The sequence below is a fragment of the Cynocephalus volans genome, chromosome 3, assembly GCF_027409185.1.
Source record: "Cynocephalus volans isolate mCynVol1 chromosome 3, mCynVol1.pri, whole genome shotgun sequence".
NCBI lineage: Eukaryota > Metazoa > Chordata > Mammalia > Dermoptera > Cynocephalidae > Cynocephalus > Cynocephalus volans.
This window is the reverse complement of record NC_084462.1, coordinates 178,671,410-178,694,625: the sequence shown is the minus strand read 5'-3', so window position 1 is coordinate 178,694,625 and position 23,216 is coordinate 178,671,410. Positions and strand designations below refer to the sequence as shown.

At 57.4% G+C, this 23,216-nt stretch overlaps 1 protein-coding gene across 2 annotated transcripts in view; it reads left to right on the top strand.

Annotated features, from left to right (window-relative positions):
• Positions 1-22,798, top strand: part of CCDC85C (coiled-coil domain containing 85C) — an 82,208-nt gene extending 59,410 nt beyond the window's left edge. The window contains exons 2-7 of one of the 2 annotated variants that reach the window (XM_063090520.1): positions 2,116-2,189; positions 8,543-8,581; positions 13,253-13,357; positions 18,019-18,114; positions 18,689-18,787; positions 19,503-22,798. In XM_063090520.1, coding sequence (XP_062946590.1) covers positions 2,116-2,189; positions 8,543-8,581; positions 13,253-13,357; positions 18,019-18,114; positions 18,689-18,787; positions 19,503-19,592 — 503 coding nt within the window. In that variant the 3' untranslated portion in view covers positions 19,593-22,798. The remainder of the gene's footprint in view (positions 1-2,115; positions 2,190-8,542; positions 8,582-13,252; positions 13,358-18,018; positions 18,115-18,688; positions 18,788-19,502) is intronic. The other variant, XM_063090521.1, reaches the window with a different exon arrangement.
• The last annotated feature ends 418 nt before the right edge of the window (positions 22,799-23,216 follow it).

Sequence of the window (23,216 nt, the reverse complement as noted above, 5' to 3'; positions counted from 1 at the left end):
CCCCATCTCTCCACATGCTCAGAGGGGCCCAGTGCATCCTGCACACCGAGGCTTTTATCCATTTTGCCTGTTTGTGTGGGAGCCGCTTATCAATGTTGATTGACCAATAAGTAAACTGAGTCTGGGGAAGGAAGGTAGGGGACAGGCACGGGACATGGACTGTAGTGACTGCCGACCAAAGAAGGGTTTGAGTGAACCCATTTTACAAGTTGTGGCCACCAGGGCTGGCCAGGGTCACCTGCCAAGTCACAGCACGCAGGGTCTGACTACAGTCACATGCCTCAGACCAAATCCCATCTCCCCTGCTTCTCTGAAATGTGCTGGCCACAAGTCACTTTTCTACCTGGAACCTCGTTTCACTGGCTGTCGTGTGGAGCTATCGGAGAGGTGCGCTGAGGCTGGAGCCTGCAGCAGGGCTACCCTGTGCAGGGGTGTGCTGTGGGGTTACTGCTGTCACCCCTGAGTGTGTGGGTGGGCCGGGCCTGGCTGGGCAGCGGCCCTCCTGTCCTCTCTGGGAGGTTCCACATTCCTGAGAGGTGACTGTGGGGACTGGAGGAGGAGAGAGGAGTCTGGTTGGTGCAATTCTCCAGCAGTGAGAGGGGCCGGGCTTCGGGCATCCCCATTCCTGCCTGGGGCTGGGCCCTGGCCTGGTCCTGGGCCGAGTGGGCGGGGGCTCCTGAGAGTCCTCCAGGTGTGTTTCGGGAACACAGGGACCCCCAGCAGGCAGGTCGAGGGCACAAGCAGAATGGGCATCTATGTGGGTGTGGGGTGGGGGAGCTGGAGCACCCCACCGGGCAGCAGCGTGTGGGGCCTTGGCCAAGCCCATGCATTCCTAGGAAGGGGGCCGGTGCCCACTTATGTCTTAACTGAGCACTAGTGGGCTCCACATCACGCCTCATGTGAGCCTGTGGGCTCGGAGGGCAGGGGATGGTGTCCACGTTAAACACCAGGACACCAAGGGGTGGGCTCGTCTGGGGTCATGACGGCTACATGTGGGGGGGGTGGACAGATGCTTCATTATTCACGCGGTTACCATGGAATTCCTGGCTTGTCCCCAGCAGCACTCAAGCCCCCTCTGCCCACCCACGAACGATAAAAGCCCATGGGGCCTGTCCCCCGACCCTGAAGCCCCCCTGGTAGGATTAGACAGCTGGCTTTGGTTGAAGGGTCTGATGTCTGACATCTTCTGAGAGCAAGGGTCAGTGATGTGAATCTGAGAAGACCCTGTGTCCTGTTGGAGGTGGGTATAGCAGGAGGCTCAGTGACCAGCCAGGAGGATGGGCAGGGTATGACCTCTGGTAAGAGGCATAATAGCCTGTCCCTTACCATGTGGCTGTGTGGCCACCGGGTGAGGTGCCCCACATTGTCCGGCTCACAGAGGTGCTCGGGAAAGGTCTTGCAGCCCCTCTTTCCTCCTCCGTCCCAGCCTGCTGTTACCTTTTGGTCCTTGCGCGCCCACCCTGCCTTCCACGTCCCCGGCCCTTCTGCCTGAGTTGCCCTTGGCCTCCACCGAGGCAGCTCCCTCCCTCTTGGTGGGGAGGCAGGACCTGGGTCATGGGGTGGAGGTGCCGGAGAGGCTGGGATTTTGCCTGCTTTTCTGATGTGATGGAAAACGGGGTCAGTGTGTGGGGGTGGGTGGGTTTCACCCCAGCAGCGGTGGTCTGTGTGGCCTCCCCTGGCCCTCATTCAGAAACAGGGACCTGTGACGGGCTCCACTGAGTGTCTCACTGGGGTTTGTGGCCTGGCACCTGGCTCCTGGCTGCTGTCATCAGTAAAAGAGCTGCACAGGAGGGCAGCGGCTCACCTGCCATATGTGCCACCTGGTACCAATCGTTTGTAAGACACTCCCAGGTCGTAATCAGCTCACCTGTGGATCAGGTGAGGCAGGGTAGAGAACCCAGATACTGGCTTGGTATACTCTGGAGCCTCAGTTTACCCACCACATAGGGGAGAGGGGTTCTCTGGACCCCAGACCCTGGGGTGGGCTGCCCCCTGGCAGTGAGTGTCCAGGAAGCCAGGCTCAGAGGCCCACAGCCGGGGGCGTGGGGGTGGCTGCCATGCGAGACGAATCTGCTGGAGGTTAACATGCCCTCCCTTCTTCTCGTGTCCTTATAGATCCCTCGTCCACCTACATCAGGCAGCTGGAGACCAAGGTGAAGTTGCTGGAAGGTGACAAGCTCCTCACACAGGTAGGCTGACTGCGGGTGGTGGTGGCTACTGCACCTGAGGGCCACCTCTCTGTGCTCCCCCATCCCCAGCTGACCTGGGCTCCCTTCCCCCTTGGCGCCCATACCTGCCCCATCCCCACTCCTACCGAGTCACCTCCTGGAAAGCCGGGGTCACGGACCTCATCCTGGCTTCCATGGCCTCCGGAGCTTCACTCCGCCACAGCCTTCCCATGCTGGCTGTCTCCCAGTGGTCTGCAAATTCCTCGGGGTTGGCACTGGGCCTGTCCCAGAGCTGGTGAGGAACACACAGGTGGTGAAGAAATGGGCTGCTTTGCCCCTCTGGCAGACGGGCCATCGAGGTGGGAGAAGCAGTCAGTCCCAGCCGTGTCTGCTGGCCCCTGAGCAGCCAGCCCAGGATGCCCAAAGCGTTTCTCTGGGAACCAACCCCCAGGATGGCTCAGCTGCCTGGTCTCGTTGCTAGGTGACCAGCCAGGCTTGGTGCCCACTGCCCTGCTCAGGATGCCCCTGGCACCCTCTCCGCCTGCTAGGGGCCTGCCAGGAGGCTCCTGGCCCCCAAGCATGGAGTGCAGCCCCCACCACTGTCATCCCCTGTCTCGCCCCGCATGGGCCACATGGACGGTCCCCATAGTGCAGCAGGACTTAGCAGAGTACACGTTTCCCATTTGGATTCTTCCTCACTGTCCACCATGCCCCCACGACCACCACACACACACTCAAGTGCATGGTCAGGCATCGACTTGCAAGGCTGTTTTTATGATTTTATATGTTGGTTTAAGCAGCTGCATGGCAGAAAGGCTTTGGCCGCAGTGTGTGCTGGCTGCTCGGGGCTGGAGAGGGAGGGAGGGGCTGGGGTCTTGCCTGGTTGTGGGATGGGGCTTCCTAGACCCAAACAGTCCACATGGCCTGACATGGGCCACTTGTGGGGTGGACTGTGGGAGCAGTGGGCAGAAGTGGTACCAGCAGTATTGGGGGTGGGGCCGGAAGGGGCAGCACCAGGGCTCAGGGGACCTTGGCTTTGGAAGTAGGGGAGGGAGTCACTCCTTCCAGGGAATAGCAATGCCAGCTCCTGGGGACGGGCCACTGCTCTGCACAATGAAGGCCAGGACCACGTTCTGGTGGCTGAACCTCAGGCCCTCTGGTCAGTGGCCTTATGAGGCTGCACCAGTCTGGCTGAATGAGCTTGTGTGTGTCTGTGTGTGCTGTGGAGGAAGGGGCACCAAGGTCCCCTCCCCATTTTCTTCTTCAGAGTAGACTCTGTGACATGAGGGGGTCTTGCCCAGGGTCTCCCAGTAAGTGGGTGTCAGGGCATCCCAGCATCTCAAGAAAGGGGAGGCTGCATAGTGCTGGGGCCCTGGCCCCGTTGCATGGCACACCTTCCTGTCCCTGTCCCCACAACGCAGCAGGGGACTGGCCCTGACCCTCACAGTCAGCAAAGGCCTGGGAGCTGGTGGCGTCGGCAAAGCCAGAAAGTTTCCAGGATCGTGAACAAGGTTCCTGTTGGCCCTGCCCCTGCAGCTGCCAGCACTGGGCCTTGAGGGTGTGCAGGTGCTGCTGGCTGTAGAGGGGACCACTACTGTTCTGAGCCACTCAGGAGAGAGACAGAGAGAGACAGCGTGAGAGAAGAAGCCTCTGGCCTGCTCAGGGCTTCCAAGTGGCAGTTGATATCTGGCCTGCCTTGGGATTCGTGGGGTGGCTCCCATGGCATCAGCTTTATGAGGCTTCTCAAGCCATTTTCTCTCACCAGGCCTCTGTTTGCTCATCCATAAAATGGGCACACACTCCTTCAGTGTGTAATTGACTCCCCACTGTGCTCCTGACTCTGGGGCTGCAGGGATGACCAGGCCTAGGTCTGCCCTCAGGGAACTTGCGGTCCAGTCTTGCCCTTGTCCCTGCCTGACCTCCTCTTTGTCTCAGCCAGCAAGACTCATGTGCATGGAGGGGGCTGCTGGCAGACAGTGGATGTGGGGAGAACCCCGAGGCAGGGCTCAGCCCACGATGAGAGTCGTGGTCTTGGGTTTACCTTGCCTTCTTCTCCCGGGCTCCTACTCTTTCCTTCCTGGGCTCCCAGCTCAGGTGTGGCCTCCTTCCAGCAGCCCTCCCTGACCACCCGCAGGTGGCTCTGTGCTTGCTCTGAGTTCTCTCAGTCCCTGGGCTGCCTGGCTTTGCTGAGAGGGCATTGTGACCTGCCTTGTGGGTCCTGGCCCCTACCTCTGCTGGTCTGTCAGCTGTTGGAGGACAGGGCTATGGGGTCTGAGTGGCTGCGTCTGTGTCCCCAACACTCAGCACAGCTAAACTGGGTGGGTGCACCTAGGCCAGGAGGGGAAGCTGGTTCTTGCTCAGAATAAGGAAGGTCTGCTTAACCAAGGGAAGCCGCTTCACCAGGGAGTAAGGGGACCATCTTTGGAGGTGATCGAGGGATGGCTGGATGACCACGTTTGACGTTTGAGAATCTTGAAGGAACAGATTACAACCATGAGTGGAATGCTGTCTTCTTCTCTGGCATGTGAAATTTTATGATTCTGGTGTTTAAATCTTGTCAGTGAAATCAAATTGTGCAGAAAGCTCCAGCTTCGCACAAAGCAGGGAGCCTTCCTGTTGGCAAAAAGCAGGAGAGAGGAATATTCTTTGAAATATCATAAGGTGACGTGGCTTTGAGGTTTGGGTGGGAGGGCACACAGCCTCACTGGATTCCGGCCCCTCAGTGTCCCCCCACTCCCTGTGGCCTCTATTTAACTCCAAAATAGCTTTAATTAAAAATGTGCCCGAGTGTTCAGACTAAATGACTATATGGCAGTTCGTATTTTCTTTCTCATGTCGGCTTTAAAATTTCATCAACACAGCTGCTTCCTCTGCGATGATTCATCTCAAGACTCGGTCCACGTTATTATTTCTCCTGTGGATTCTCTGTGCCCAGCCGGACTGGGCTGCGGGTGGCTGTAATTGACGCTGGGGCCTCTGGTGAACTCCCCTGCCGGGCTGATAAATGAAGCCTCATTGTGCGCCAAGAAGCCTGCTTCACAAAAGAGCAAGAAACGCTTGTAGAGGTCTCACGTTCACGGTCGAGCAGGCGGGGGCAGTGAGGCTGTGCTCCAGGCTGGTGATGGTGAAGGGCCCCCAGCCCACCCCCTCCTCCTTGTCCCTGCGCCCACCTCTTCCCCATCCTGCAATGGATGCAGGGCCACTGACGGTGACCCTGGCTTTGCCCCAGGCACAGATGAGGGAACTGGGGCCTGGAAGGAGGGGAGTTTCCCGATGTGGGTGCTGCCATAATAGAATTCCACAAACTGGGGGGTTTAAACAACCCAAACTTATTCTCTCCTGGTTCTGGAGGCTGGAAGTCCAAGATCAAGGTGTCAGCAGGTTTGCATCCTTCTGAGGCCTCTTTCCTCATGTCGTCTTCTGTCTTTGTCTGTCTCCCAATTCCCCCTTTTTGTGAGGACACCAGTCATATTGGATTAGAGCCCACCCTAATGACCTCATCTTAATGTGATCACCTCTTTAAAGGCCTTGTCCCTGAACAGGTCACATTCTGAGGTCCTGGGGGTTAGGATGTCAGCACATGGATTTTTTGGGGTTTTTTTTGGTTGTTGTTTGGAGGAAGGGGGGTAAGATTCTGCATTTCAGTCATTTAAGGACTGCAAATGAATGAATATAAGTTCTGGTTACTGTCTGCAAACGTTTTTTAAAAAAATTTTTATTGAATCATAATTGATTATACATATTTTTGGCATTCAACGTTGACATGTTTGATAAATCAATATTACTAGCATATATATTGTTACAAATTATACTTATTCTTTATGCCCCTTGTCCAATCTCTCCCTCTCCCCCCTCTAATCACCCTAGATTTCTTCTCTCCCTGTGAAAGAGTAGTGGTTACTCTTGATTTGTTGCCTAGATGATCTGTCCAATGCTGAGAGGTGTGTTCAGGTCCCCCAATATTATCATAGAGCAGATGTTTCTTCTGTCACTCTGGAATGGGCTTTATGGAGAGAGGCATCCTCTTCTTTCTCTCTGCTGGTGACTCTCCTTGTGTCAATGCACTCCAGTGGCTGGCAGACCATCTGCACGGTGGTTGTGGTGTCTATCCACTTTCATGGCAGCTGAGGTTACTGTGGTGGCTGTGGTGCGCTACCCACATGGAGGTGATCTTTTTGGCATGCTCCTTACCTAGTTGCTGTTGGCTCTTGGATCCATACCTCGGGACCCCAGGCAGGGCCCATGACATTGGTGGTGTGCCTGGTTGTGGGAGGAGGGCCCGGTCCCCGGCTCCATGCCTCAACAACAGTGGTGCTGTTGGCCCAATGGTGTAAGAAGATGGGTTTGAACATGGGTATAGGAGTCTGAGTTCCAATAATCCTGTGGCTTTATCTCCTGTTGCCTCAGTTTCCCCACCTGTAGAACAGGGATGATGCCCAATGCAGCCCGGGCTATGGCACCTGGGAAGCACTCCTGGGTGCCTTTTCCTGGTCCAAGGATCCAGGAGTTTTGCAAGGTCTGGCTGTCTGTGCCCCCTTGGCCGGTGGCTTGGGCCTGACCCTGAGTGAACCGCTGTTCTTTGTCCTCTGACTTTCGAACCTATCTGGGCTGGGGGAGGGGGGAGTGCTCTTGCCGCCATCTGAGCCATCTGAGCCTGTTGCTGACACCTTAGTTATGTTTCCCGCATCCCTGAGGAGGCTGGGGCTGTTCTGACTCACGGGTTCCTTTGCACAAGCCCCCTGGAGATGCTTGCCTCCATAATTCCATGGCAGCTGTTCTGCTGGTTGGCATCTTCTGGGATGCACTGCCTCGTTAATGGGCTTTGTCCTGGCCCCTCTGTCATGGGAGCATAGCCTCTGGGTCTCTGGAGGGCTTTAGATGCTTCCTTGGAAGAACCTTAGAGTGGGTCCAGCCTCTCCCTTGCTCAGGTAGGAAACCCCTCCTCCCAGAAGATGGTCAGTCTAGCAACATGGGCAGGAAGGGAGACTAGGAAGACCACATTCATGCCCTATCATTGGAGGCTTAACAAGTAGTCAGTGTTAGCCAGACGCCAGGCAAGAGCCAGCAAGAGCCAGCAAGGCCCAGAGGCCAAGCCCAGGACTCTAGAGCCAGAGGACCTGGTTCAAATCTCAAGTGCCACCACTTACCAGCTGGGCAGCATTGGGCAAGTGGCTTAACCTCTCTGTGCCTCAGTCTTCCCATGTGTCAAATGGGGACACTAATGGTGCCTGCCACATTGTTCAGAGGATTAAAAGGCAAATAATGGAAAGCACTGAGAGTCAGGGCTGGCCAGCGGTGAGGGCTGTGGGTTAACCATAGTGATCTCGTCTGTGTGTTGGGAACTATCCAGCAGTCTCTGGGAGCCTCTGCTTGACCTCAATTTGTGGGCAAGCAAACAGGTCCAGAAAGTTGGTAAGTTGCTTCGATATACCCAGCCAAGGTGGGATTTGGATTTTTGCAAATCTGCACCTCTTCCAAAGCCCCCCACAGGCCTGTCCCTCACTGATCTCATTATAGCAAGTAATGGGCCTGCAGAGGGACCTGAGGGTGGTGGTGGTGGTGGTGGCAGTCATCTTGGTGGATGAGACCTGGCCCGTGTGTTACTCGTGTGGTCCTGGGTGGTACGTGCACTGAGTTTGAAAAATGTGATTTGGTGCATGAATTGCATGGGGAATAGGGACCCGCAGTGCCTGCTGTGGGTAAGTAATGTTGGCTGTACACTTACCACGCATTTAACCACACTGCCTAACCTGAGTGCAAAGCAGGAAGGAGCCTCTGGGCCTTCCAGCCAAGGCAGCAGCTTCTTTATTCTTGATGGTCTACAAATGAGTTATCTTAAAATAAAAGGAAAAAAAGTAATTTCAGTTGGTATTACTGGTTAGCTTTTGTGAGAGACCTTTGCAGGTCACCTTCACCCTGAGAACAGGGTAGAGTCCAGACAGAGAGTGTGTCCCCCACCTAGCCTCTCTGAGCTGGCTGGGATCTCGGGCTGCCCCAAGGCCAGTGCACACAGCCCCAGAGCCTCTCAGAAGGGCTGCTTTCCCTGGAAGGGTAGTGGGGTACTGTGGGGGAGCTACATTCTGTGTGAGCTTCGGGGTGGGCTGTGAATGGTGTGGACCCCCCCTTAGCACCTGGTGCCTGGTGCATAGCAGGTGCTCAGTTAGTCCTTGTTGAATCTGGAGGTTCTAAACACACGGAGCTCTTGTGAGCCTCCTTGGTGACTCCCTGCCCCGGCTATCGGTGTGGAAAAACCACTCTGGCTCAGCTGACATCCTGGTGGCTTTGGGCCAATAGGTATCTGGGGAAGGGACTGGGCAGACGTGACGGGGTCGTGGTTGGTGTTTGCTGGGTGACACTGTTCTCCTTCCTTCCAGCTGCCCCGCCCCTACGGCCGCCCAAGGAGCTGGCTTCAGGTAGAGCTGCCTGGTGTTTGCAGTGGTGCTCTGAGTTCTGTGTGCTCTTGTCTGCTGTGTCCTCCTCCCCAGCTCCTCTCCTGGGAGCACTTCCTTCCCAGGGTACACGTCCTACCTTCAGGTTCCTCTTGGGATCTCCCCTGTTTTAGCAAAGGAACCATGAAGTGACCCCTCCCGCAGGCAGGCCACATCGCATCCTTTCTCACCTACCCCTCGCTGGGTCCTCCCGATGTGTGAGGGTGACAGGGCTGGCGGTAACCCCCACTTGGCAGTGAGAAACCCACGGTGCATGGTGAGAGGAGGCCCAGATGCTCAAGTGAGGTCTTCGGGGCTGCTGAGCCTTCCGGGCACTGGGCTGGATTCTGCATGAGCTGCATGTCCTCAGGGCCAGCAGGAGTCCCTGGGCATGAGCTGCCATTTGAGCCCTGCGGGATGGCCTGTGGCTGGGGAGGGACTGGGCCAACACGGCTCCCCCTAGGCCCAGCCCCGAGACCCAGGGAGCTGGGCCTTTCAGGCACTGGCAACTCTCCTGCCAGCCCCCAGGCCTCTGGATGGCTCCTCTCTGTCCCCTTCTCCCAGTCCTGAGATTGCCTACCCCAGAGCATCCTGCCCTGTCCTGCTGCCCTCTAAGGGTCTTCCACCAGCCCCCAGCCTAAGGCTCAGCTAGTGCAGGGTCCTCAACCTCAGCACTGTGGGTGTGGGGGCTGTTCTGTGCATTGTGGGGTGGTCAGCAGCCTCACTGGCTTCCACCCACTAGATTGCAGTACCCACCACCCCAGTTGTGACAACCAAAAATGTCTGCAGACTTTGCCGATTTCCCCTGGAGGGAGGATCACCCCCAGTTGAGAACCACAAACCTAGAGCAACATGACCGTGCCAGGCCCCAGGCTTGGCGCTGGGATGTGAACCACACCTGTCCTGCCAGGGCAGATGATGAACCAAGGTCATTACCAAGTGCCGAGGGTACACCCGTTCCTCAGCAACCCACAGCCATGACTAAGTGGGGCCAACTCTGGCGCCCCGTGGGGTCAGGCGGAGGCCAGTCTTCTGCCGAGACGCCACTTTGCCGAGCTCTTTTCCCTGCCCTGTCCTGCTTCCTTCCCCATCTCCTGTGAGCTCCCCCCTCTAGGGACCCCACCTGAGACATGTGACAGCCTGGATCCCAGTGGGCTTTGGTCTGGATCAGGACTATGGAGCCCACCTCAATCAGCAGCTCCGGCTGCCCCTGGGGTCTCTCGGAGTCATGCAATCCAGCTGCCTGCTCCCGGGTAGGTCCTCCAGCGTGGCCAGCCAGAAGGGGAGCCATTTTCTAGCATTTTCTGGACAGTGTTCCCCAGATGAGCCCCCTGCAGCTTTGCAAGCAGGAGTCCCAGGAAGGTGATGCCCTGGATGGTCTTTCTGCTGCAGAGCCTCTAGCCACATCACAGAGGCCCAAGGAGGAGCTGTGCCTGGCTCTCAGCAGGGAAGGCCCTGGACAGAGGCCAGTGGTGTTCTGAACTCTGAGGCCTCCTGGGTCTCTGCTCTCCTGGTCCAGAACTCTATGCTGACCTTCAGGAGCCCTAGGAGTGCGTGATGGGGATTGGAAACCCACAAAGGGGCCATGTGTGTTTGCAGGGCTGGGACCCACAGTTTTAAGGATTTGAGGAATTTAGTTCCAGCTCTGAGCAGGCTGCCAGCCACTCTGTGTGTAAGATTTCTCCCTGGGTCCTGAGGGATCCGCCTTAGGGAGACTGGGGGCGGGCATCCTCTTCTGGGGAGCACAGCACGTCTCTCAAAGGACAGGCAGCTGCCTTAGCTACATGCCCCCCTCCATGTGCAGACCCAGCCGGGAAGGTGATTTCAGTTCCTGCTTCCTTCCCCTCAGTGATGAGAACCTAGGGATCTCATTCAGCAGAGGGATCAAGGCGGCAAATAGCAGGATTTTTAATTTGGATTTAAGTGCAATAATGGCTACTCATTTGATGCATCATTAGTCACATTGCCCCTTAATGAGAGATTGTGCATTTCTCCTGCCTGGCTTTGTGGCTTGCTAATACAGTTCTATGGACACGCAAATATTTATTGATGCTCATGGAAGGTAGGGGTGGCAATTGCATGCTGCTAATTAAAAAATTCCCCTGCCCCTGTACACGCACCTCCTCCCAAGGAAATTATCTGGGGAGACGACAGCACAACCAGCGTTTTCCATACCAGCCCATGGGCTGCTCAGGAACCCATTGGGTCAAGGGTCAGAGCCTGAAACAGAATGTGACGGTGTGTGGGTAAGGACGGGGCAGGCCCAGCTGCCCTGGTCCCGGGGCTGGCGGGAGAGAACCGTGGCTGTGTGACCATGTGGACCTCCCTGAGTGTGTGTGTTTGTCTGGGCTGGCACCCTGCACCTGGTCTCTACTTCTCCTACTAGCCTTGGCAAGGCAGCAGGGGATGCTCCCACAGAACGGTGTGGGAGGGTAGAGTCTTAGCACGTCCTACCTACCGTGTGTGCTCAGGTTTGGAACACACCCTCTTGTGTAGCCACTGCAGAGATCTGGCCAGGAGAATAACTTGGTTTGGGATTCTTGCCTTTGAATGGAGCTGGGGTGCACCACTCGGGGAAGGCATGGGTGGCTCTGTGTGTGTGTGTCAGGGGGCCTCACTCATGGCTGGGGTGAGTGAGTGCTGGGCCCCCGGGTGGGTCTGTGGCCTTTTTCTCTTTTTGGTACCTGGTGGAAGGAGGCTCCACTTGATCTGATTCCAGCTGGGTCAGGGAGGGTTAACATATTGTGGCCTTTAATGCCTTGGGTTAAGCCAGATAGGGCCATGATCAGAGCTGTGACAGTCCAGTTTTATGATTAAAGGCTGTCCCCAAGGTCCCCCTGGCGAGACTCTTTTGCTGAGGATGCTCACTGGGGCTGTATGAAATCTGCTACACTTTGGAGGGTGGGTCCCCATTTCTCTCCCCTCTGTGTTTATCCCTGAGGCCGAGGAAACAGCTCCAGCCCCATGGTGTCTGCCCACCTGGTCTTTGAGCAGATACAGACCCCTGACCCTCTTTGCCACCCTCACGGACAGTCTTCCCTTTGAGCCGGGGTTCTGCTCTGGCCGACGGGTGACTTGGGGGTTTAATCAGGAGTGATAGCTCAGATGGGGTCTTGTCCCCTTCCCTCTGGCACCTCCATGGGGGGCTCCACTCCACTTCCCAGCACCTGCAGGACACTGCTGTGTGCCAGCCCCAGAGCCGAGGCCCTGGGACCTCACAGCAGAGGTGGGGTGGGGGTCTGGCCTGGGATCTGATGGGGTGGGAGAACAGAACCCGGGGAGTCAGTGAGGCTGGGGGCCTGTGAGAAACAGGCTGGGCCCAGCAGTTGGCAGGAAGTGAGAAGGGCATGTGCAGGGATCCCTCCTGGGCAGGCAGAGGGAGGCTGATAGAGAGGAGGAGGGACCCCCGGCATGGCTGCCGCCCGTCCCTGCCGGCCCTGGCCGCAGCCCGGGCCTCCTCCCCTCCACAGCTTGTTTGGGTAACTCAACAGCCTGCTGATTTATGGGGCTTCCCGCAGCATTTTATCTGCCCGACGCTTTCTCTTGGTTCCTTTGAAGTAGGGAAGAGGGTTTGGGCAGACACGCTGTCTTAGTGATGCAGAAGGAAAGGCTATGTCTTCTGCTGGCCTGGAATGGGGCTGGTGGGGAAGGTTAGTGTTGGACTGTGTGTCACCCATCAAGAAGTTTCACTGGGTCCTGGTCCCACCCCCAGCTTCTGGCGGGGCAGCAGGGGACACTTTGCTCTCGGGAAATCACCAAAGGCCAAGCCTGCCTGCCTCTCTCCTTCCTCCCGCTTTCTTCCCTCCCTGCCTCTCTCCCTCCCTCCCATGCACAGCATTAGCTGTGAGCCCAGCTTTCGCTGGCTCTTGTGCATTCAGAGGAGCAATGCCCAGGACCTGCTTTGGGGAGCTGGCTGTCTGATGGTGGAGGCAACCTGAGCAGAGCGCTGTGCCAAGGCTCATCCTGTAACGAGCCTCAGAGCCCATGGGAGGGTGGAGAGGCTGATCCCCTGGCCCTGGGGAGGGATGTGGCCTGTGTGGGGACCCAAGTGCACGAAGCTGGGACAGAGGAATGAGCTGCGGGTGGGAGAGCCACTCACTCACTCACTCACTCCCTCATCCACTCATTCCTTCACTCACTCACTTCTTCACTCATTCATTCACTCATTCATTCATTCACTCATTCCCTCACTCATTCCCTCACTCTCTCACTCATTCCCTCACTCATTCATTCATTCCCACTCATCCACTCCCTCACTCATTCCCTCCCTCACTCCCTCACTCTCTTATTCACTCATTTCTTCACTCACTCATTTACTCATTCATTTATTCGCTCCTTCACTCACTCATTCCTGTTTATTCGGCCGGTCAGCAAATGTTTATGAAGCGTACACTGGGGAGCGAAATAGAGGCCCCACCCCAGTGGCACTCGAGTGGGAGATGGGCGGAAGAGCTCTGGTAGGCTGTGAGGACAGAGACGGCAGGGCGAGGAGGCGGGGCCTCCGAGGAGGGTTGAGTGGACCCCCCTGTGGTAAGGAGGGGGCCCTGTGCATCCCGGCCGGAGTGTCTCTGCAGGCAGCAGCCCCGTGAGGTCCTGACTCAGGCCAGGGCCTGGCCCCTCCGTCTAACCTCCTCCTGCCTCTTTCCCCTGCGGCAGGCGGGCTCGGGAGAGTTCCGGACACTGCGAAAAGGCTTCTCGCCATACCACTCGGAGTCCCAGCTCGCGTGCCTGCCACCCTCCTACCAGGACTCCCTGCAGAATGTAAGTGCCCTCCACTCCCACCCCAGGAACCTGTGTCCAGGTGAGCCGAGGGAGGCAGGTCAGGGCTAGGGCCCACGGCCAGTCGTGGCCTCCTTCCTTCCCCCTTCCTGCCTCCCAGGAAGACCCCTGGGCATTGTAAGGGCCCAGCGTGGCCATGAGAGATGATGACCCCAGTTGGGGTGGCGCTGCTGCTGGAAGTGCGGGGCAGTGTCCAGACGCCACGTAAGCAGGGCTGCCCAGGCCCAGCTGTTGCCCCTCTGTGCAGCACGTTAGCCCACGTCATTTGCCTAGCAGCTGGCCCTGGAGCAGGCTTTGTAACTCAGGGGGTGGAGAAGCTCAAGTTTGTGGATTATGTACCGAAATGACCAAGCAGGCCTCCAAGGTTCTCCTCTGCTCTCACCTGGGCTCTGACCTGCCCTGGAGGGGAAGGGAGGGCGGCTTGGAGCCAGTGCCCTGGGAGGTGGACACCCAGCTTGGGAGGGGCAGGGGAGGTGGACACCCAGTTTGGGAGGGGCAGGGGAGGTGGACACCCAGTTTGGGCTGCTCCCTGTGGGTAGAGGTGCTATCATCCCTGTGTGACCAGAGACCAGAAAGGCAGCGGCTGTGGGAGTCCAGCCCCCCTGCTCCCCTTGCATAGTGACCTCAGGCCAGCTTGGTTCCTCATGTGCTCCACAGGGACAGGAAAGGTTCCCGCCTGCAAGGATGACCCAGGCCCCTGTGCAGAGCCTGGCCAGCCTGGTGCTGGCAGAAGAGGTCTGTGCAGCTGCTGGCTGCCAGCTCCGCCCTCTCTCTTGCGGCCCTTCCACCTTCTCCAGGAGCATAGCTGCCGACTCTGTGCAGGCAGCAAAGCCCGCTGATCGCAGATAATCACGAGGCTCTAATTGCTTCATGCTGAAGGGCTCTGAGGAGCCAAGTGATGCTCCCACAGGGGGCTGCTTCCTTGGTACTTCGTTCCCTCTGCCCTTCGTCCGTTCTGAGCCTGTGGCAGAATAACAGCGCTGACATTTACTGAGTGCTGTGCAGTGAAGCCCTCCGAGCAGCCTGCAGACCATAAAGTGCCCTGCACACCCAGCTGGCTCCGGGGCCATGCCAAGCCTGTCACATGTGGGCAGAGGGAGCTGAGCTGGGGCTCACCCTGCAGGCCTCTCTAGAGAGCACGTCCCCTGCACAGGCTGAGCCCTGAAGCCTCGCAGTGCTGATAAGATGCTGTCAGAGGGAGGAAGGGAAGGAGGGTTCTGGAAGGCTTCCTGGAAGAGGCCTCTGGAGGGGCTTCATATGCCTTACCTGCTTTCTTCCTCTAGACCACCCCACGCTTGAGGGGCTGTCATTCCACTTCGGAGAGGAGGAAGTGAGGCCCTTGGGATGGGATGGATCACCTGGGCCCATTGCTAGTGCCTGCCAGTGCCACCATAGGCCTGGAGGTCAGGGGCCAGCGTGGGGCTGTGGAAGGGTCTCTGCTCCGTGAAGGTGGGGGGCTGGGGTGGCTGGTGGGCAGGCCCCTGGGGCTGGTTTGGAGAGGGGTTTCATAGAAGGGGGAGCTACTAGTCCTGCTGAGATGGCTGCAGAGAAGGGGTCTGGGGTCAGAGGCGAGGCCTGGGTCCCTGCTGGGCCCTGGAGATCCCTCATCTGGCATTTTGGCCCATGCGGAGAGTGAGGGGTTGTTTGGGGAGGGCCCTCTCTGTGCTCAGACACTGCCTGGGAGACAGCTGTTCCACACCTGGGCAAGTCTCCTTCAAGCTGTGGGACACGGGGCTCAGCATGGGTGACTGGTTCAGGCAGACAGAGTCCCGACGTAAAACAGGTGACCCTGTGGGGTGGGTACATGTCCCCACCCTACCCAGCTGGCTGTCAGGGCATGAGCCCAGGATGGACCCTGGCAGAGAGCAGGGGGTGGTTTACACCTGCCAGCCTCCTGACAGGAGGCTTTTGACAGGGTGCCTCGAGGAAGCTGGTCTCCCCACTTATTTTTTTTTTCAATTGACTTTATGAGCATACAGTTCAGTGGTTTTCTGCATATTCACAGAGTGCGATATCATAGTAGAATATTCTTGTCACCCCAAAAAGAAACTCTGTATGTATCAGCAGTCACTCCCTGTTCTCCCTCCTCCCAGCCACTGGCAACCCCCAGTCCACTTTCCATCTCTGTGGATTTGCCTGTGCTGGGCATTCTGCATAAATGGAATCATGTGATGTATGGCCTCCCGTGTCTGGGTTTTCTCACTTAGCACAGCGTTTTCAAACTTCGTCCACATGCGGCCTGTGTCAGTCTTCGTTGCTTTTTATGGCTGTGTAATATTCCATCGCGTGGACAGACCACATTGGTTATCCATTCATCTGTTGTTGGACATGGGGGTTGTTTTCATTTTTTGGCTCTCGCGAAGAGAGTTGCTATGAACATTTATGGACAAGTATATTGTGGACGTAAGTTTTCAGTTCTCTCGGGTGTCTGGTCTCCCCACTTTTGGCTCCAGTCCTGGAGTTCCACAGACCTGGTGTGAGGCCCCACTGTTTACAAGCTGTTTGGCCTTGGGCCATTCTCTTGGCTTCACTCTCCTCATCTGTAAAATGGGCACGTAAAAAGACAACATCTAGAGAGGGAGGGGGGAAAAGAAGGAGTTGGTAAAGGGACAAGAAAATCAACTACACTGTATATTGATAAATTAAAATTAAAAAAAAAAAAAAAAAAAAGACAGCATCCGCCCAGAACGTTGCTTTAAGTACCCCAAGTGTATTGCTGGGCTCCTCCAGTGTGGCTGAAAGGCACAGGAGAGGATGTTGAATTCCAGTGTAACTTGGTGGGGCGGGCTGTGCTGTGCCTATGGAATGTCCTAGAAGCAGCAGCCCTGGTGCCAACACCAATGCATTAACCACTCCTTGTACACGTTATATGTCCAGTTGCTGGTGTCATTTACAGAATCCCAGGTCACCCTCCATTGCCCAGTGCGGTGGGCCAGGAAAGGGCTGGTTTGCATAGTCCACCACCACCTCTCCTGGCTTCCCTCCCGCCTTTGCTCCAGGAATCACAGCTCCCTGGAGCTGGTGCTTTATGGAGCAGGCGGTCAGGGGCCTGGTAAGATGGGGACATAGGCCAACGGTGCCAGGGCCAGATGGCACATGGTCCTCCTCTGAGGCAGGGCTGGGTGCTGGAGGGTGTATATACTCTCAAGGGGAAGGTGCCAGGGCCGTGTGCGTGTGGCTGGCGACCCCTGCTGGTCAGTGAGGGGAGTGTGGGCTTCTGCCTCAAGTTGGGGTCCGCGTCCTGCTGCTGCCCAATGAGAACTCCCGCCTCCCAGGAAGAGCCCCCTGCCACCCAGTTTGGTTTCCCTACAGGACAGACCTGGCCTGGGCACTAGAGACCAGGTGGCCTAGGCTGGAGTTAGGGAAACAGCGTCCAGAAGTGTCCCAGGGCTGTGCACACACCCTGGGTCAAAGGCCCCTTTCTGTTGTCCAGCTGAGGAAACCAAGGCTCAGAGTGGGTTGGGCCCTGCCCCAGGTCACAGCCAGTGGAAGCTTGCACAAGCTTGGCTTTCTCAGACCCCAAGGCTGTGGGGCCTGCAGAGGTGGCAGATCTCTGGTTCTGCCTTAGTTTCGGGGGGCTGGGGCCTGGCTTCCATGTGGAGCCAGGAGCGGGTCAGCCCTTGAGGCCCTGGGAGCAGGGTTCAGGCCAGGGTCAGTGGGGAGTGTGCAGAGGGGCTGGCTGCCAGGCCAGTGGAAAGTTCTGGGACCTGAGGGTAACCGCACAGCCTGGCCCAGGCACTGTGGTGGTTGAACCCTGGCTTTGTGTCTTCTCCCTGCTCACGTGCTCACTGGGGCTCTTCTTGGTATTTCCTGCCTGGCCTCTGGCACTTGCTGGTCCCCTTCAAGCCCATTCCTAGTGCCTTAGGACCTCCTGGCTCCTGCTGGCCCTCTGGGGGCCTCCAGTGAGTCCCCACTGCTTCATAGCAACCTGGACCCTATGGGTGGGAAGCTGGGGGGTGGGGCCCAGGTGCCCTGGCCCTGAGCAGACACTTGGCTTCTGACAGGCTGGGTCCCCTGCTTGCTTGGCCCCACCCCTCAGTCCTTGATACCCCATTCCCAGGCCCGATGTGGGAGCTGCACACCTGGTGTCCAGTTCACCCCCAGGTGACCTAGACAGGGCCAGGAGGGTAAAGGCTGGGGGGCAGGGCCCAGGATGGGCTGGAGCTGGCCTCATCCACCAGCTGCTGGGGTGGGAAGTGGGAAGGGGCTTTGGGGTCAGGCCTAGTGGGGTCTGGGTCAATGCCTTCCTGATCCAGCTGTGCGATCTGTCTCTTGCCCTTCCAAACCGCACTTGCTTCCTCTGTAAGACAGATCACAGATCTTGTGCGTGGCTGTTGTAGGCGAGCCTATGGGATGTGGCTAGGGCTCTGGACCACCCCTCTTGCCTCTGTCCTGCAAGGACCACTGTATCTGCAGAAGAGCGGTTGCAGTAGAGAGGAGAGAGGCCAGCCAGACGAGGCTGGGACTCCTCAGGTGCCCAGTCCTCACACCTGCCTCCTCTCCCCACAACACCTCAGTACCATTTCCTCCTGTCTGTGCCCTGACCCCACAGAATCAGGGGTCTCCCTGAGCCACTGCCCATACCTGGGGCTGTCACCTGGAGCCAGCCTGGGAGAGCTAAGACATGTGATTCCTTCCCACAGGGCCCAGCCTGCCCTGTGGCTGAGCTGCCCTTGCCCCCCTCTGCTGGCTACAGCTCTGCGGGACAGAAGCCTGAAGCTGTTGTGCATGCTATGAAGGTAAGGGCTACCGCCCACTCCCTCAGGAGCCCCCAGATGCCAGGTGCACTGCGGGACTGTGGTACCTTTGACTCTGTATGTGCCCTCTGAGTCTGGGGGCTTCTGAGCAGCAGGGGTGGAAGATTTCATCTCTGTGTGGGTGGCTGGGTGGCCATGACTCAGGGACTAAGAGGTGCTGGTGTGGCAGTCACAAGTGTTTAACCTGTCTGCCATCCCTGAGCCCCTGAAGCTGTGGAAACTGAGGCCTGGGTGGGAGGAAGGCAGATGCTTCCCAAGGATAGATATTTGGAGCAGGAGTGGGGCTAGAACTGGGCTCGGGTCTCCCAGGCCCAGCCTTTGGCCTCCAGTGCAGCTGCCGCCGTGCAGGTCCAGGTGCAGGTGGGCAGGTCCGATGAGTCTTTGGTTTCTCCTGGGGCACGCTTGCACACCCGAGCACCGCCCCCACTCCTGTGCCCCCTCCCTTCCCTTGTACGTGCCCTATGGACACACACACACGTGCGTGGACACGGCCCATGCTTGTACCTACACTGGCAGTGACTGACTCATACCACATGTGTGTGACCTGTCCCTTCAGGTCCTGGAGGTGCATGAGAACCTGGACCGGCAGCTCCAGGACAGCTGCGAGGAGGACCTGAGTGAGAAGGAGAAGGCCATTGTCCGTGAGATGTGCAACGTGAGGCGCTTCCCGGGGGAGGGGCAGGGCCTGGCACTGGCAGGGCGCCCAGCCTGGCCACGTCCTCCCCCTTGTGGGGCTCCGTTTCCTCCCTGCTCAGCTATGGCTGGATGGCTGGGGGGGTGGGGGGTAGGGATTGGGGGCTCCTGGAGCCTTGGTCTGTCATCACCCCCCTGTCCCCCTCTGCTGATCTGCATATCCTCAGGAGTGCCCTGGCTAGCTGGAGTGTCCCGCCCCCCAGGACTGGTCTTGTTCACCCCAGGTGTCTGGCCCCTTGGCCCTGGGTGTTTGGCACCCAGGCCTCCAGCCTGCTGGTGCCCTGGGGGCTGCTGGCTGTGCATGTGGTGCTCAGCTGGAGGTGCAGGAGGGACCCTCCTCCCTGCAGTCTCTTTGCTGGCTCTTTGGACCCTTGCTAGAGCCAGCAGGGAAGGGGTTCATAGGGTCTTAAGCAGGAGCTTGTCAAGATGGGGTCCATAGGCTCCACTGGACAGCCGTGGAGCTGAGCCCACACCCCAGCAGTGAGCTGCTCAGGAGGGCAGGTGTGACCATGAGGGTGGGCATGCATCTCTGGGCCTCCCTCGCCTCAGTTTCCCCTCCTGGCCCCACAGCTCTGAGGAGGTGCTCACTTTTGCAGAGCGATGAGGCAGTTGGTGTGCAGGGGCCAGCAGGTGGGCTGGGGGTGAGCCCTCCACTCACATCTCTCCCCTCCCCACAGGTGGTCTGGAGGAAACTGGGAGATGCTGCCAGCTCCAAGCCCTCCATCCGGCAGCACCTGTCTGGTAACCAGTTCAAGGGGCCCTTGTAGGGCCATTCTTCTGTGGACATGCACTGGCTCTGCCTAGGGGCCCAGGGGAGCATCAGGCCCCAGGACCTCCAGCTGAGCCAGTCTCCCTTCTCTATGGTGAACTGTGCGTACATAGGACGCTCTCCGCTCTGGTCCGGCTGCTGTAGGTCTGCCACGCTGATGGCCAGGCCTCATCTCCCGCCTCACACACCAGCAAACTGGGAAGACGAGAAGCCACTGACCACTGCTCCCCGCGGCAGAGTGACCCAGACAGCCTCACTAGTGAGAGGCTGACGGCTGCTTCTAAAATACCAGGCCCAGGGACTGACCCAGGCTTCCTTGTCCTGCCCTCTATGGACAGAATCTCATCAAGCCCTCCACCCCACCACCCCAGCTGCCTCCTGTGGACAGAGGCCACCGACACCTGGATCCTGACACAGATGGCACCACTGCTTGCCCACCTGCTGTGACCTGGATCCTGGCTCACCAAGCACTGGGTCCCCTGTGTCGTGGACAAGGAAACTCACTGTGTCCATGGTTGGCTGGAGGCTGCTCTTGGGGCTCCCAGGTCCTTCCTCTGACTGATCCTCAGCCCTGGAAGCTCAGGGTCCCTTGTTGCTTCAGGAGTTCATGCCCACCTGCCCTGATGCCAGCTGCTGCTTGTTTTCAGTTTCCATACCCCCAAAACACACACACTCTACAATGTCCCCCTACCTGGTGCCAGGTTGTGCCCTGTTTTTTGGGTTCCTCCTGCTCAGGGCCTGAGGCACATTCTTTTCTGTGGCTTACATGATGGGTCAGGAACACAGGAAGGTCCTGTGGAGGGTGTCTGGGCTAAGCCACATGTCTCTGTCCAGATGGGTAGCAGTGGATCACAACAGGGCCTGTTTGTCTGTGGGCTCTCCCAGGGCCCAGTCACTGTGTAGAGATGCAGAGGCCACAGGTAATGATGGTTGTTCTTGGGAAGGATGGAGACTGCCCTGGTGCTGGCTTTAATTCACTGTGTGACCTTCAGCAAGTCACTCAGCCTCTCTGGGCCTCTGGTGGAAAAATGGGGTTTCCGAGGTTCCTTTCAGCCCTGCTCACTGTTTGAGGCTGTCCAGCTCTCGACAACGTAAGTCCTCATGCACAGCATGCAAGCCGATGGGGTCGACTTGCTGGAGAGGCTGCTGTGAGTTCTGCTGCTTTGCTGTCTCACTACAGGCGACAGTCACCTCCCCTCTCTGAGCCTCGGCATCCTCAGCCTCCTTACAGGGCTCTGGGGATCACATGAGACCTTCAATGTAAATGACTATGTATAAACTGTAAAGTGTAATAAGCAATTTTGTGTGCGAGGAAAATGAGGCCCAGAGGGGGTGATTTTGTGGCACATTACAATTGAGATCCCAGAATCTGTAGTGCAGGGACAGGCCATGTTGCCGACGTCTGTCAATGCCGTTGTCAGCAGCCCCTGGCATCTTGTTCGGTCCCTTGCCCCATCAGCCTTCTTCACTCTTCCAGTGGTACCCAGAGCTTCACACAGCAAGCACTTGAACCCAAAGAGGTTGTCTTCATATCAAGTAGGTCTGGTTCAGGCCTGAGTGTAGGACGGGGACAGAGCAAGGGGAGGGAAGATGGCTTCCCCGTCGCTCTCCCCAGCTTGGGAGTCTACCCAGAGCAGTTCCCACTGCCTGTTTGCCATCAGCGCCCTTGGGTCACTCACTCTCAGGGGAAAGGCTCAGGGCTCTCACCGTGCCCAGGGAGTGCAAGGCAGGCGCTGGTGAGGGATGAGCGTGTGGCTCTTGCTGTGGTAGCTCTTTAGGCTTTCCGGAAGGAGCCTGCCGTCTGCTCAGGTGGTGAGCTCTCTGTCACTAGGGGTGTGCACTTGAAGCTGGATGAACACCCACTGGTCATGACATTGGGCAATTCCTGCCTGAGTGGGCAGCTGGGCTGGGGTCCCTTCTGGGTCTTGGAGTCCAGAGAACCTCAGAGCAGCCCTGAGGGGATGTGGGTCCGTTCTGGGAGGGAGCCAAGTCTGGGAGCCCATGTGAGTCATGTTTGGCTCAGGCTGGCATGGCCACCACTAAAATAAGCAATAAGTCAGGACTCCTGGTATCTGCAGATATCCTGCATGTTGGCCCAGGGAAGAACATCCTTAAAGCGACCTTTCCCTCTGGAGGGGAGGAACCCTGTCTCTAATGATGTAGTGGCACCCAGGGATCAGTGGGGCATTTCTTTGAGAAGACCCCTCCAGTCTGTGACAGAGGCAGCACAAGCTGGTGCCCCCTGAGCCAACACAGTGTTGGGATGGCTTCCTAGGACAGAACTGTATCTGCGACAGTCACATCTCAAATGTAATGGCTGATTTTAAAAAAAGCCACTGTGATTCTGCCTAACCCCAGGTACCTGGGTATAGCTGGCAGGTGCAGTCACGGGCTGGAGAGGGTCAGATGGGGCCTCCTGCAGGGGGAACCTGGGGGCCTGCAGCTGAGGGTGACTCCCAGCTCTGCCACTAGCAGCGTGACACTGGGTGACCCCTCCCTTCAGGAGCCTTAGCTCTGAAAGCCCCTGGTGGGGGTGGGACTAGGGGTGTCCTTTCATAAAGGCCCCTTTCCATTTCAAATGCTCCCATTTGAGATCTCGAAGTCCAAGGTGATGCTTGCACTGCGGCCTCAGTTCCCAATGTGATGGGTGTCACCCTTCCAGCCCGAGCCCCGGTGGCCAAGCCCATCCTGGAATCAGAATCTGCTGAGTATTTTTTAGGTTGGCACATTTTTATCTAAAAGTTGTTAGCTATACATCAGTGTTTAAAGAGAAAAAAGTGACCTTTCATTTTTTTTTCTTGAAACTTGAGAGGAAACAAAATACTACTGATTTTTTTTTTTTTAAAGAAACAAACTAAATGCATGACTGCAGAGCGGTAGAGGTGTATATTTTTCATACTGTGAGGGGAAAGTATTTGTGCTGCTTTTCGGAAATGGGCTGGAACGTCTGGTTTCTGTCCTAGGGCCCCAGCAGCTATGCTCTATTTTCTGTAGAATGTGACCATAGTGAGACCTGGAGCCACCCCCTCCCACCCTGGCTCCGTGCAGAGCTGGGGTCTGTGGACTCCTGGGCCTGTTTTTACCTTCTATTGAACCACTTTGATCTGGGGAGAGAAGAAATAGAACTTTTTGATAGTGTGGTAAAAACATTGATTTGAACTATTTTAGTAAAGGAGTAATAAGATTGTGATAGTGTATACTTTGAACTAGATAAATAAAGGCCTCTTTGCGAGCCTTCTGGCTGGGTGCACAGTGCTTGTTTCTGTTGTGGGTGGGCGGGTGGGGTCGCTGGGCAGAAGCAGGGCTGAGGCCCCTCCACACCTCAGAGGGGGATCCAGCCTAGTGCACGACCCCTCCCCTGGACAGCCAGCCTGGCCCCTCAGGGTGGACGGCGGAGGCCACTAGCTGCTACTGCAATTGCCTCTGTCACAGGCCAGAAATGGAAAAGCTGTCAAATCCAAGCCCTCATCTAACTTAGGAACCAGTGTTGTATGTTCTGGGCAGACAGGAGGGCTACGGTTTGGCGGGCTGAAGCCGGCAGCTGTCCTCCTTGCTCCTGGGTCCTCAGGGTCCAGAGGGAGGAAATGTGTTTCTGCAGAAGATTTCGTAACCCAGGGGCTGC